We start from the raw sequence: 15,249 nt of genomic DNA, 5'->3' as shown, positions 1-15,249 counted from the left end.
GTAGAGTGGCCGTGCCAGCAACTTGAGGGTTGCAGGTTCGATTCCCGCTTCCGCCATCCTAGTCACTGCCGTTGAGTCCCTGGGCAAGGCACTTTACCCACCTGCTCCCAGTGCCACCCACACTGGTTTAAATGTAACTTAGATATTGGGTTTCACTATGTAAAGCGCTTTGAGTCGCTAGAGAAAAGCGCTATATAAATATAATTCACTTCACTTCACTATTGCTGTTGTACTATTTTTTCAGCTATAGTTACAATAATCATTAGTAATGTAGCAGCCTAGTTTTGAATGGCAGGGTCCATGCTATCACATGCTGATACAAATATAACATTTACATAATAAAAGTCAAGATGAAGCCTGATGAATTGACTTGAAACTGTTTAATGTTGCACTTTTTATATGTAGAAGAAAGGTTTTGTCATTTTATTGAATCAAAGCAACAACTTGGGGCAGTTAAATGTGGATTAACGTGGGCAGAATTATTATAGTGTTCCCAATGTTGAAAGGATAAAGCCATTGTTTACAAATTTGGTAAAGAAATAACCAAAAAATTTATATTTTGTTGTTTTCTTACTGTACCGAAAATGAACCGAACCGTGACCTCTAAACCGAGGTACGTACTGAACCGAAATGTTTGTGTACCGTTACACCCCTAATGCACACATATAACCATATAAACATATATATATATATATATATATATATATATATATAAAAACATATACATACACATATACATTTCCCCTCCATAACCCCTTTATTCCTGTAAAAACAGTGCATGTTTTCATGTTTTAATAGTATGATTTTTTCAAGATATTAGTACCTTCTACAATTTTTGTGTGATTACATTTACATGCACTATTACGACAATATATCTTTTAGACCTGCACAAATACTACTTTGAAATCTCCAAATATTATTACTTTATTTATTTATTTACCCAGACTCTTTATTTTTTCTGGATTTTAAAACAATGGAATTTGTAATATTTCCTACAATGCTAGTTATATACAACTTCAGATTTGCAACATTATCACTTCCTTCCTAAATTGTGATGATTGCGGAAACATTTTCTTTTTATGATATAATTAAATGCATTCTAATAAATGATAACTTATTTGTCTGGGAATATGCTGACTGTTAACATAGTAACCATTTTTATTTTATTCATCTCGACTTTATTCTGATATTTTGGAGTTTACAGCTTTGATGTCTACAGTACCTTGTATATTTTAATTAATTTCCTTGTGTGCTACAGTAAGTACACCTTTGTACATGGATTGATGCCAACAAATGCTAATAAATGATACCTTTTTTGTCTGGGAATATTCTGACTTTTAACATTGTAACTGTTTTTCTTTAGTCTCTCACAAATTTATTCTGCTATTTTGGTTAGTGCGTCTGCCTCACAATACGAAGGTCCTGGGTTCGATCCTGCACTCTGGATCTTTCTGTGTGGAGTTTGCATGTCCTCCCCGTGACTGCGTGGTTCCCTCCGGGTACTCCGGCTTCCTCCCACCTCCAAAGACATGCACCTGGGGATAGGCCCCTCCTACATCCAAAGACATGCTACTGGGGATAAGCCCCTCCCACCTCCAAAGACATGCACCTGGGGATAGGCCCCTCCCACCTCCAAAGACATGCAAATCTATTAAAAGAAAACAGCCTGCCATTGTAAATGTTTTTTCTTTATTCTCTCAGGACTTTATTCTGATATTCTGGAGTTTATGGCTTTGATGTCTACATTACCTTGTATATTTTTAATTAATTTCCTTGTGTGCTACAATAAGTACACCTTTGTACATGGATTGATGCAAACAAATGCTTTAGGGAGCGGCATGGCGTAGTGGGTAGAGCGGCCGTGCCAGAAACCTGAGGGTTGCAGGTTCACTTCCCACCTATTGACATCAAAGTCGCTGCCGTTGTGTCCTTGGGCAGGACACTTCATCCTTGCCCCCGGTGTCGCTCACACTGGTGAATAGATGATGAATGAATGATTGGTGGTGGTCGGAGGGTCCGTAAGGACAAACTGGCACCCACGTCAGTCTACCCCAGGGCAGCTGTGGCTACAGATGTAGCTTACCACCACTAGGTGTGAATGAATGATGGGTTCCCACTTCTCTGTGAGCGCTTTGAGTATCTAATAATAGAAAAGTGCGATATAAATCTAATCCGTTATTATTATTATTATTAATGAATGATCCCTTTTTTGTCTGGGAATATTCTGACTTTTAACATTGTAACTGTTTTTCTTTATTCTCTCACGACTTTATTCTGATATTTTGGAGTTTACGGCTTTGCTGTTTACATTACCTTGTATATTTTAATTATTTTCCTTGTCTGCTACAGTAAGTACACTTTTGTACATGGATTTATGCCAACAAATGTTCATTAGATGAGATTAAAAGCAGGAAGAAAAGAATGCAGCCATGCCAGAGTGTTGGGTTGGGACTAGACTGCAGAGAGTTCACGCACCCTGGCTGTGGGAAAAAGCCACTGACTGAGCATGATCTTGGTTCATGCTTCTAAGTTGTGAATAACACAAAAGGTGCCTTTGAACGAGAGTAAACCCACCACTTACTTAAGGCCTACTGAAACCCAATACTACCGACCACGCAGTCTGATAGTTTATATATCAATGATGAAATCTTAACATTGCAACACATGCCAATACGGCCTTTTTAGTTTACTAAATTGCAATTTTAAATTCTGCGCGAAGTATCCTGTTGAAAATGTCGCGGTATGATGACACGTATGATGACGCCTGCGCGTGACTTTACGGATTGTAGCGGACATTTTGTTCCAGCCCGATCACAGCTATAAGTCGTCTGCTTTAATCGCATAATTACACAGTATTCTGGACATCTGTGTTGCTGAATCTTTTGCAATTTGTTCTATTAATAATGGAGACGTCAAATAAGAATGATGTAGGTGGGAAGCGGTGTATTGCGGCTAGGGTTGGGTATCGAGTATCGATTGGAACCGGGACTAACTTTTCGATTCTCCCGGACTCGTTCAAAAGTTTAAATTTCGATTCCTAGTTTCGATACCCAGTCCACCGACCGGGAAAAAAAATAAGTCTGCCAACTGGAAGAAGAAGCCGCTGAATACCAACGAAGAAGCGCCCACCGCCGGAAGTGTTAGCATAGCCGAGCCTATGTAGCCGAGCGAGTCAGCCAAGCAGATAGCGGGCATCGGCGGTCGAAAGTGCGGCTTTATTTTACTAAAAAAAATGAAATATCGGCAAAATGTAACACGTGTGACAGGACTGTTTCGTGCTTAGGGGGGTGCACGTCGAACATGATGAAGCAGCTCCGAGTTCATGGACTACAAATAAATGCGTATCCCGTCTTAGACGCGCTGCGCCGACCGTCCTCCTCTGCCTCTTCCTCTGGCTCCGGCTCCGACACCCAGCCTGGCACCTCGGTGACTGCACTGCAGTCCGAATCCGGTAAGTAAAACAATATATATGCAATAAATAATGTGTTTTGTGCAACGTTGAGGCAGCTAACAAATTAGCCCGCATATTTTTTCATAGACAATTTACAACCTGCTAGCCAGGCTCCGCGATGTGCTCAGCATACTCCGTTCACCGTAGCGGCAATGGGGAAGATGTCGGTAACACAGACGGAAGAGTGCCACAGAAAGGTCACTGCACACATAGTCAAAAGACTGCATCCCTTTTCAGAGGTGGAATCTCCAACATTTAGGTTAGTTAAGCAATAATGTTAGAGCTAAGCTAATTGATACTGGGCTAAACAGTAACAGCAACATTACATGTTTTTTTCATGTTTGCAGGGATATGGTGAAAACTCTCAACCCAAAATGCATACCACCTTCCAGGGACTACCTGGCAAACAAATTGATCCCGGCATGGTACAAGAAGAATCGGAATCGAGAATCGTCAGGAATCGGAATCGAAACAAAGAATCGGAATCGTTTGAATTCAAACGATACCCAACCCTAATTGCGGCTGCCTTTAGCAACACAAACACAGCCGGTGTTTCCGTGTTTACATTCCCGAAGGTGAAGCTTTACCATGGAACAGAGCGGTTAAGCGAACATGGTTCACTACCACATGTCAACCGGCATGTTTCGGTGAGAAAACTGTGGTAACAAGTCGGCTCTTACCGTGGACATGAGCGGAGCTTGCGTCGTTCCTTGTGCACCTGTCAAAGAGGCAGCTGCAGACTCTCTTGCCTCCTCCGACCGGCTGCCCCCGAACAAGGGATGCTTCCACCATGGAGGAGGGGGGAAAAAGCTCAGCCTGGCCCGACCGGCTGCCTTCACCTCGCCTCGTCGAGAAACGTGGCTTCCCTCAGAGACACTGGCGGTCACCTCACCCGTGGCCACACCCCTCCGACTTTCAGGCACGACTATATAATCTCACTAAAACACTATTAACACAATAAGCAGATAAGGGATTTTCCAAAATTATCCTAGTAAATGTGTCTATTAACATCTGAATCGCTCCCACTGCCCTGTCTATTTTTATTCTTTTTTTTCTCTAGTCCTTCAGTCTCACTATTCTCATCCACGAATCTTTCATCCTCGCTCAAATTAATGGGGAAATTGTCACTTTCTCGGTCAGAATCGCTCTCGCTGCTGGTGCCCATGATTGTTGACAATGTGAGGAGCTCCACAACCTGTGACGTCACGCGCACATCGTCTGCTACTTCCGGTACAAGCAAGGCTTTTTTATTAGCGACCAAAAGTTGCAAACTTTATCGTCGATGTTCTCTACTAAATCCTTTCAGCAAAAATTTGCAATATCGCGAAATGGTCAAGTATGACACATAGAATGGACCTGCTATCCCCGTTAAATAAGAACATCTCATTTCAGTAGGCCTTTAGTTACCTAGCAACATGGCAGCAGCACTCTATTTACTCATGACAAAAGTGATGTTTTGCAAATGTCGTCACGTACCTGCGATGCACCCTGCCAGCCTAAAAAGTCAAAGTTCGTCCACTTTGTATAGGCGGGGACGAGGAGGGTTCTCAGGGGTCAAGCAGGAGCCACCGCCCACCCGGCGAGGTCCACAAAGAAGGCCATGAGTGATACGAGCGCACCCCGGTGAAATATAAGTCAGCAAGCGATTTCCTTGACGACACCGAGTGTTTGGATCCTCGGCCCGGATTCAACGCCAACAAATGACGCGTCCACAAACATCGTCGCCGCCGTCGTCGTCACCACCATCCAGTGTGTATGCGAGACATGTCAATCACACTCTCACAAGCGCCCCGTCTTCAGTACGGGCGGAAGTTAGCTAAAACACCCAACAAAAATGCCCTTGAATTCGCTAGCAGCGGTTTGGGCGGGAGTTGGCGGCTCAGGCTCATCCGGGAAACACCACCCGTCTCTGGTGCTCAGGTGAAGCACCGCCGAAGTGTGGAGGTCGAAGGGCGGGCGACACATGACGACGTAGGGAGGAGGCGGCGGCGCCGAAGTGGGTCCGCCATCGTTAAGTTGTCAATCCGTAAGTCTGAAGCAATGCGAGACTTTACAGTCCTTACAAGAACGTCAGAGTGTCAAGTTAGGAGAAGACATCCGGTGGTTGTTCCGGTTACCCTGTCGCAATAAAAGTCAGAAATTTAAGAACTAAGGCTGTCGTTTGGATAGTACGATATGTCGGAATAAGGTTGTTTTAGCACAGATCATAAATGTAGAAAATTATTTTTGACTGGCTCTAATCCAGGGGTCACCAACCTTTTTGAAACCGAGAGCTACTTCTTAGATACTGATTAATGCGAAGAGATACCAGTTTGATACACACTTAAATGAATTGCCAGAAATAGCCAATTTGATCAATTTACTTTGGAATCTATGTCATTATTAATAATTAATGACATCTATCTTTTTGGAAACACTTATCTTAATGATTTCTCACAATAAATATATATTTTTGATGACATGTTAAAGGCCTACTGAAACCCACTACTACCGACCACGCAGTCTGATAGTTTATATATCAATGATGAAATATTAACATTGCAACACATGCCAATACGGCCTTTTTAGTTTACTAAATTACAATTTTAAATTTCCCGTGCAGTTTCCTGTTGAAACCGTCGCGGAATGATGACGCGTGTTTGTGACGTTATTAGTTGGAGGGGACATATTAGCCCAGCACCACTTACGGCTAAAAGTCGTCTCTTTTCATTGCGCAATTACACAGTATTTTGGACATCTGTGTTGCTGAATCTTTTGCAATTTGTTCAATTAATAATGGAGAAGTCAAAGTAGAAAGATGGAGGTGGGAAGCTTCAGCCTTTAGCCACACAAACCCACGGTGTTTCCTTGTTTAAAATTCCCGGAGGTGAAGCTTTACTATGGATTTGAGCGGTCAAGCGAACATGGATCCCGACCACTTGTCAACCGGCAGGTTTCGGTGAAAAGTCGCCTCTTACCGGACGGAGATCAGCGGAGCTTCTGTCCTGCTGCAGCTTTGTGACTTCTCTCAGAGACTGGCATCAACACACCCGTGGACACACCCCTCCGACTACCAGGTACTATTTAACTCACTAAAACACTAGCAACACAATAGAAAGATAAGGGATTTCCCAAAATTATCCTAGTAAATGTGTCTAAAAACATTAGAATCACTCCCAATGCAAGTTATTTTTTAACTTTATTTTTATTTATTTATTTATTTCCTAGTCATTCACTCTAAATTTCCTCATCCAAAAATCTTTCATCCTCGCTCAAAATACTGGGGAAATTGTCACTTTCTCGGTCCGAATAGCTCGCTGCTGGAGGCTCACATTATAAACAATGTGAGGATGTGAGGAGCCCTAACACCGGTGATGTCATCGTCTGCTACTTCCGGTAAAGGCAAGGCTTTTTTATTAGCCACCAAAAGTTGCGAACTTTATCGTCGATGTTCTCTACTAAATCCTTTCAGCAAAAATATGGCAATATCGCGAAGTGATTAAGTATGACACATAGATTGGACCTGCTATCCCCGTTTAAATAAAATAATCTCATTTCGGTAGGCCTTTAAAATCCAATGTGCACTTTGTTAGAATATATAACAAATTGGACCAAAATATATTTCCAACAAAGACAAATTATTTCTTCTAGATTTTCCAGAGCAAAAATGTTAAAAAGAAATTAAAAAAACTTTGAAATAAGATTTAAATTTGATTCTACAGATTTTCTAGATTTGCCAGAATAATCTTCCATCCATCCATTTCTACCGCTTATTCCCTTTTGTGGTCACGGGGGGCGCTGGCGCCTATCTCAGCTACAATCTCTTTGAATTTAAATCATAACAAGTTTGAAGAAATATTTCACAAACATTCTTCGTCGAAAAACAGAAGCTAAAATGAAGAATTAAATTAAAATGTATTCATTATTCTTTACAATGAAAAAAAATACTTGAACATTGATTTAAATTGTCAGGAAAGAGGAAGGAATTTAAAAGGTAAAAAGATATATGTGTTTAAAAATCCTAAAATCATTTTTAAGGTTGTATTTTTTCTCTAAAATTATCTTTCTGAAAGTTATAAGAACCAAAGTAAAAAAATAAATGAATTCATTTAAACAAGTGAAGACCAAGTCTTTGAAATAGTTTCTTGGATTTTCAAATTCTATTTGAGTTTTGTCTCTCTTAGGATTAAAAATGTCGAGCAAGGCGAGACCAGCTTGCTAGTAAATAAATACAATTTAAAAAAATAGAGGCAGCTCACTGGTAAGTGCTGCTATTTGAGCTATTTTTAGAACAGGCCAGCGGCCGACTCATCTGGTCCTTACGGGCTACCTGGTGCCCGGGCACCGCGTTGGTGACCCCTGTTATAGGACAATTCATAAATGTACAAAATTATTTTTGACTGGCTCTAATCCGAGCCTTTCCCCCTTTATGGCGCCATAATAGGTGCAGAACTTCCGATACCCTGCTTACTTCTCCCAACTTGACAGAATTGGTCAACGGAAGCAGAAGGTCACCCTCTACTGGTAAAACACATACATTACATGACTAGGTAGACAACTTGCTGATCACAGCAATCGAACTACTTACCTACTGTATAACAAGTGAATATAAGTAGTTCAATAAAATGTAATACGGTGGATAATCTACAAACCCCGTTTCCATATGAGTTGGGAAATTGTGTTAGATGTAAATATAAACGGAATACAATGATTTGCAAATCTTTTTCAACCTGTATTCAATTGAATGCACTACAAAGACAAGATATTTGATGTTCAAACTCATAAACTTTTTTTTTTTTTTCCAAATAATAATTACCTTAGAATTTCATGGCTGCAACATGTGCCAAAGTAGTTGGGAAAGGGCATGTTCACCACTGTTACATCACCTTTTCTTTTAACAACACTTAATAAACGTTTGGGAACTGAGTAAACTAATTGTTGAAGCTTTGAAAGTGGAATTATTTCTTATTCTTGTTTTATGTAGAGCTTTAGTCGTTCAACAGTCCGGGGTTTCCGCTGTCGTATCTTACGCTTCATAATGCGGCACACATTTCCGATGGGAGACAGGTCTGGACTGCAGGCGGGCCAGGAAAGTACCCACACTCTTTTACTACAAAACCACGCTGTTGTAACACGTGGCTTGGCATTGTCTTGCTGAAATAAGCAAAGGCGTCCATGATAACGTTGCTTGGATGACAACATATGTTGCTCCAAAACCTGTATGGACCATTCAGCGTTAATAGTGCCTTCACAGATGTGTAAGTTAACCATGCCTTGGGCACTAATACACCCCCATACCATCACAGATGCTGGCTTTTGAACTTTGCGCCTATAACAATCCGGATGGTTATTTTCATTTTTGTTCCGGAAGACATCACTTCCACAGTTTACAAATATAATTTGAAATGTGGACTCGTCAGACCACAGAACACTTTTCCACTTTGCATCAGTCCATCTTAGATGAACTTGGACTCAGCGAAACCAGCGGCGCTCCTTGGTGTTGTTGTTAAATGGCTTTCACTTTGCATAGTAGAGCTTTAACTTGCACTTACAGACTTTGCGACCAATTGTAGTTACAGACAGTGGTTTTATAAAGTGTTCCTGAGCCCATGTGGTGATATCCTTTACACAGTGATGTGAGTTTTTGATGCAGTACCGCCTGAGGGGTCAAATGTCTGTAATATCGCTTACGTGCTGGGATTTCTCCAGATTCTCTGAACCTTTTGATGATTTTACGGACCGTAGACGGTAAAATCCCTAAATTCCTTACAATAGCTCGTTGAGAAATGTTGTTATAAAACTGTTCGACAATTTGATTACAAATTGGTCAGCCTCGCCCCATCCCGGTTTGTGAATTACTTAGGATTTCATAGAAGCTGCTTTTATACCCAATCATGGCACCCACCTGTTCCCAATTAGCCTGCACACCTGTGGGATGTTCCAAATAAGTGTTTGATGAGCATTTCTCAGCTTTATCAGTATTTATTAACACCTTTCCCAACTTCTTTGTCACGTGTTGCTGGCATCAAATTCTAAAGTTAATTATTATTTGTACGAAAAAAAATGTTTATCAGTTTGAACATCAAATATGTTTTGTTTGTAGCATATTCAACTGAATATGGGTTGAAAATGATTTGCAAATCATTGTATTCCGTTTATATTCACATCTAACAATTTCCTAACTCATATGGAATTGGGGTTTGTAGGTTAAAATCCATCCATCCATCCATCCATCCATCCATTTCTACCGCTTATTCCCCTTTGGGGTTGTGGGGGACGTTGGGGCCTATCTCAGCTACAATCGGGCGGAAGGCGGGCTACACCCTGGACAAGTCGCCACTTCATTGCAAGATAGACAGACAACATTCACACTCACATTCACACACTAGGGACCATTTAGTGTTGCCAATCAACCTATCCCCAGGTGCATGTCTTTGGAGGTGGGAGGAAGCCGGAGTACCCGGAGGGAACCCACGCATTCACGAGGAGGACATGCAAACTCCACACAGAAAGATCCCGAGCCCGGGATTGAACCCCAGACTACTCAGGACCTTCGTATTGTGAGGCAGACACACTAACCCCTCTTCCACCGTGAAGCCCAGGTTAAAATACATGTGTAATCTAGTTCTCAAGGTTGGAACAAGGTTATATTTTGCGACGATATACAATTGAGAATTAGGTTCAAATACATGTGTAATCTAATTCTCAATTGTATATCGTCGCAAAAATACAACCTTGTTCCTACGACAGCTTCAATGTGATGAATGACTTTACATCCCCTATTATGACAAAATTATTTGCATAAAATCCCAATCCATACCTCATATAGGTCCATCCTGATAGAATATTGTGGAAAGGCGGAGCCGACGGGCTGACGGCGGGGCAGGGCAAGCTATAGCTCTGCTCAAGATGGCGGCAAGGAGGCGGAGAATGCGGCGGAACGGAGAGGCGGGGCATGACGGGAGCGACGCCGTCGCAATCGAGATCAAGTGCGTGGCTCACACACTGGTGATGAATCTACCTATCTCCTTGCAGAGTATAAGAGGGCAGAAGGAGGGAAGATCAAGAAAAAGGAGGCGGAGTGTCCGCAGCACTGCAGGAGAGCGAGCATAGAGCGACAGAGAACAGCACAGGCGAAGACGACGACACGGCAGCTGAAAAGCAGACCGGAACGAGCAGCGGAGGAGGAGCTAAAAGAGCGACCCGACCGACACTCAAGCTTCATTGAAAAATAAAGAGTCAAACCTGTGCTGAAAAGCGATGTCCTTCCTGGGTGGTTCACGTAACCAACACGATGACCGCAAGAGTCGTTCACAAATATATTTGAAAAAGTAATGTATTTCAGTAGTTAAGATTCCATAAGTTCCCCCGGATGACAGAGCTTCTTACCCTATCATTAAGGGAGAGCCCCGCCACCCGGCGGAGGAAGCTCATTTCTGCAGCATGTACCCGTGATCTTGTCCTTTTGGTCATAATCCTTGTCCTTTTGGTCATAATCCTAAACTCATGACCATAGGTGAGGATCGGAATGTAGATCGACTGGTAAATTGAGAGCTTTGCCTTCCGGCTCAGTTCCTTCTTCACCGCAACGGATCGATACAGCGTCCACATTACTGAAGACGTCGCACCGATCCACCTGTCGATCTCACCATCCACTCTTCCCTCACTAGTTAACAAGACTCCAAGGAACTTGAACTCCTCCACTTGGGGCAAGATCTCCTCCCCAACCCGGAGATGGCACTCTACCCTTTTCCGGGCAAGAACCAAGGACTCGGCCTGGACTACAGACATAAATAAATATTTCAAGAATAAATTGTTTTATTTTTTAACAATGTATATGATTATATCTTACAGTTAATGAACATCCCGCATTCATATTATAACAGTGGGGGAAGTGAAATTGTTCAAAAATATAGAATAGCTGGTTTGAAAAGTAAAAACTTCCTGAACCTTTAATTGATTTCTTGGTGGGAATTAAACTCCTGAAATGAATTGTGTTTAATATTAAAATTTATTGAAATGCACATGACCCCCCGTAATAATGTTCACATTGTTGTTACTCAGCCAGCGTTTGTGGGTCTGATTGACCCGTTGCATTTTGTGGCTTTTAATGCCTCACAATAAAGACCTACCTACCTACCAATCAAACACTTTTATCTTAAAATACTGAACAAATGTTTACCTTATCCCAATAAACATCTGTTCGTTCCAGACCACAGCAAACATTACCTAGCTTGCCAAAGATTGTAATAAATCTATTAAAAGAAAACAGCCTGCCAATTCCTTTAACTGGGGACGGCGTGGGGATTTTGGGAGTGGCCGTGCCAGCAATCTGAGGGTTTCTGGTTCAATCCCCACCTTCTACCATCCAAGTCATGTCCGTTGTGTCCTTGAGCAAGACACTTCACCCTTGCTCCTGATGGGCCCTGGTTAGCGCCTTGCATGGCAGCTCCCACCATCAGTGTGTGAATGTGTGTGTGAATGGGTGAAAGTGGAAATACTGTCAAAGCGCTTTGGGCTCCTTAAAAAGGGGTAGAAAAGCGCTATACAAGTACAACCATTTACCATTTGACTTGGACACACACACCTATACCTTTGGCCAATCTGAGCAACTCATTTCCAGGAGTTATCTCACCTTCTGAGTAGTCACTGATTTACTAATGGTTTCTAATGTTGTAAAAAAAAAAGTGTAAAATAAATATATAAAATTTCAACATCTCTGTCAACGAAGATTTGCTTCGGCCTGCGACACAGTCATTTTTATAATAAGCTATTATAGGTAATATAGACACTTGCCTTCACTATAAGACTTACACTATACACAGATTTTCATTTTTTTGCAGCTCCAGACAGATTTGTTTTTTGTATTTTTGGTCCTATGTGGGGCAGCACGGGGGAAGTGGGGTTAGTGGACAAAGGTCCTGAGTAGTCCTGGGTTCAATCCCGGGCTCGGGATCTTTCTGTGTGGAGTTTGCATGTTCTCCCCGTGACTGCGTGGGTTCCCTGCAGGTACTCCGGCTCCCTGCATCCTCCAAAGACATGCACCTGGGGATAGGTTGATTGGCAACACTAAATGGTCCCTAGTGTGTGAATGTTGTCTGTCTATCTGTGTTGGCCCTGTGATGAGGTAGCGACTTGTCTAGGGTGTACCCCGCCTTCCGCCCAATTGTAGCTGAGATAGGCACCAGCGACCCCCGCGGCCCCAAAGGGAATAAGCGGTTGAAAATGGATGGATGGATAGTAACTAATTACATGACCATAGTAACTAATTGTCATGGTCTTAATAGGGGACATGAATGAGAAAATAGGAGGAAATAACAATGGCTATGATCTGATAATGGGAACGCAAGGGCTTGGAACAATGAATGTAAACGGTGAAAGGTTTGCTACAGTATGTGCAAACAACAGCTTGGTTATTGAAGGTTCCATTTTCCCACACAAGGACATCCACAAAGCAACATTGGTTTCTGCCAACCACACAACTGAAAACCAGATTGATCACATCTGCATTAGCCGGAAATTCAGGCGCTCACTGCTTTATGTCAGAGCGAGAAGAGGAGCTGACGCTGCATCTGACCACCACCAAGTCACAGCAAGGTTCCAGTTGAAATTGAATTGCATTAAACAAGGAGGAGGGAGGATCAAATTCAACATACAACAATTCCAATATATAGGCACCTTGGAACTATACCAAGTCACATTACACAACCGGTTTCAAGCACTACAGAACCAGACAACACATATGCACCAGGAACTGTAGAAGGGATTTGGGAAGGTTTGAAGACTACATGGAAGGAGACCTGTGCAGAAGTGGTAGGGATAAAAGTCCACAAACAAACCTTGGCTATCCACAGAAACCCACAAGAAAGTTAGTGAGAGAAGGTAAAAAAGGAGGTAGTTAACAGATGCAGAACGAGAGCAAGAAAGGCAGCAGCACAAAGAGAATATGAAGTAGTACAAACAAGGATGTGAAGAAGAGTGTCAGAAGGGACCAAAAGAAGTACATCGAGGATTTAGCACAGCAGGCAGAGGAAGCAGCAGGAAAGAATAATCTGAAAGAACTCTATCTAACCACAAAGATGCTCACCGGCAAATTTAAACAAGCCCAAATGCATATTAAAGACACAAATGGTACACTCCTCACAACCAAAGATCAACTCCAGAGATGGACTGATCACTTTCAAGACCTACTCAACAGAGAGCTCCCTCAACTGACTGCAGATATTCCACCAGCTCCAATCATGCTTGAAATAAACTGCAACCCCCCTACCAAACTGGAAATCAGGAAGGCCATCAAAGCCGAGAGCAGGAAAGGCAGAAGGCCCAGATGAGCTACCAGCAGAAGTTCTCAAAACAGATATCGAAACATCCTCCAGCATGCTTTACCATCTTATGCAACCTATCTGGGAGGAAGAAAATCCCATCAGACTGGAGAGGCGACAACATCATAAAGATTCCCAAGAAAGGAGACCTTGTCACAATCCGCTACTCGGATCGTTTATTGTTTCGCCGTTTATATGTTGTTGATCATGTTTAGTTCTAGACTCGGCCGATTTCTGTGTTTGTGCACTTCTTGTTGCATATTGTTTCCATGGTTTCTTATTTGTCCCAGCTGCTATGCCTTTGTCGCACACCTGATGGCAATTATTATTTGTGCATTTAGGCCCACCTGATTCCTTAGTTCGTTCTCGGTCCATTGTTTGCTTTATGCAACACGCAACGTATGTATTCTTTGCTTATCTCTGCTTTGTTTGTGTTAAGTCCCGTCTTAGCTTCTTGTGCGTTCGGCACATCACCGTTTTGGACCTTTTTGTATCCTGCTAAGTTTAGCGTTAGCTTCCGTGCGTAGCCACGCGCTTTATTTTGTGATTTTGTACCAGTGTTCTTTTGTTTTATTATATTAAAATCAAATTCTTACCTGCACTCCTGCCTGTCTGGTCGTGTGCATCCAAGAGGTGGCAACTCCGCGCAACAAGTGCGCTGCCGTACGTGTGACAGACCTCAGGAAGTGTAAAAAGTACAGGGGAATTATGCTCCTCTCAACGCCAGGGAAGGTGCTCAACCACATACTACTAGAAAGGATGCGGAAATTGGTTGATTCACAACTGAGGGAAAACCAGGCTGGTTTCAGAAATGGAAGATCTTGTGCTGACCAAATTGCTTCCCTTAGGATTATAATAGAACAATCCATGGAATGGAACTCACCGGTATATATACATTTCATAGACTTTAAAAGGCGTTTGACATTGTCGACTGTGAGACACTGTGGCATCACTATGGCATCCCACCGAAGCTCATCAACATCATCAAGAGCACTTACCAAGGGATGCGATGTCGTGTCCTACATGACGGATGCCCATCGGAGACCTTCGAAGTCCTGACTGGGGTGCGGAAAGGATGTCTGCTCTCGCCTTTCCTTTTCCTCCTCTGTATTGACTGGACCATGAACCAAACAACCAAAACCAGAAAAACCGGCATACAGTGGAGAACTACTGAACAACTGGAGGACCTAGACTTTGCAGACGATCTAGCTCTCCTGGCTCGCACTCACCAACAGATGCAGGACAAGTCACACAAACTACAAAGAGCTGCTGCATTTCTTGGGCTTAAGATCAATTCACAAAAAACAAAGGTCATGTGTATCATTAACAAGAACAATACACAAATAACAATGGACCATAATCAATTAGAGGAGGTAGTCAGTTTTACATACTTGGGGAGCATAATCAGTGTAAATGGAGGGGCAGATGAAGATGTCAAATCCAGAATAGGGAAAGCAAGAACATCATTAAACATGCTAAACAAAATATAGAGAGCAA

At 42.4% G+C, this 15,249-nt stretch overlaps 2 protein-coding genes across 7 annotated transcripts in view; one reads left to right on the top strand and one right to left on the bottom strand.

The window, feature by feature from the left end:
* LOC133554076 (membrane-associated phosphatidylinositol transfer protein 2-like) overlaps window positions 1–5,536 on the bottom strand; it is a 183,902-nt gene extending 178,366 nt beyond the window's left edge. For 5 of the 6 annotated variants that reach the window (XM_061902462.1, XM_061902486.1, XM_061902478.1 and 2 more), the window contains exon 1: window positions 4,928–5,536. The gene's annotated coding sequence lies outside the window, so the exon portion shown is untranslated. The remainder of the gene's footprint in view (window positions 1–4,927) is intronic. The other variant, XM_061902494.1, reaches the window with a different exon arrangement.
* Window positions 4,941–14,343, top strand: LOC133554162 (uncharacterized). The gene is made up of 4 exons (XM_061902601.1): window positions 4,941–5,477; window positions 6,384–6,507; window positions 7,875–7,954; window positions 10,466–14,343. The coding sequence occupies exons 1-4, from the start codon at window positions 5,207–5,209 to the stop codon at window positions 10,663–10,665; spliced, it is 675 nt and encodes a 224-aa protein (XP_061758585.1). The 5' UTR covers window positions 4,941–5,206; the 3' UTR covers window positions 10,666–14,343.
* The last annotated feature ends 906 nt before the right edge of the window (window positions 14,344–15,249 follow it).

The sequence above is a fragment of the Nerophis ophidion genome, linkage group LG01, assembly GCF_033978795.1.
Source record: "Nerophis ophidion isolate RoL-2023_Sa linkage group LG01, RoL_Noph_v1.0, whole genome shotgun sequence".
Classification (NCBI taxonomy): Eukaryota; Metazoa; Chordata; class Actinopteri; order Syngnathiformes; family Syngnathidae; genus Nerophis; species Nerophis ophidion.
The sequence above is the reverse complement of the archived record's forward strand: the minus strand, read 5'-3'. Positions and strand labels throughout refer to the sequence as shown.

What these genes read in the sequence shown, in the direction of transcription:
- LOC133554162 (XM_061902601.1), top strand. Translation starts at nt 5,207, where the DNA reads ATGCGAGACATGTCAATCACACTCTCACAAGCGCCCCGTCTTCAGTAC. An exon ending in CACACCCCTCCGACTACCAG is followed by an intron (nt 6,508 to 7,874) that starts GTACTATTTAAC and finishes GCGCCATAATAG; the next exon opens with GTGCAGAACTTCCGATACCC. An exon ending in CAGAAGGTCACCCTCTACTG is followed by an intron (nt 7,955 to 10,465) that starts GTAAAACACATA and finishes ATCTCCTTGCAG; the next exon opens with AGTATAAGAGGGCAGAAGGA.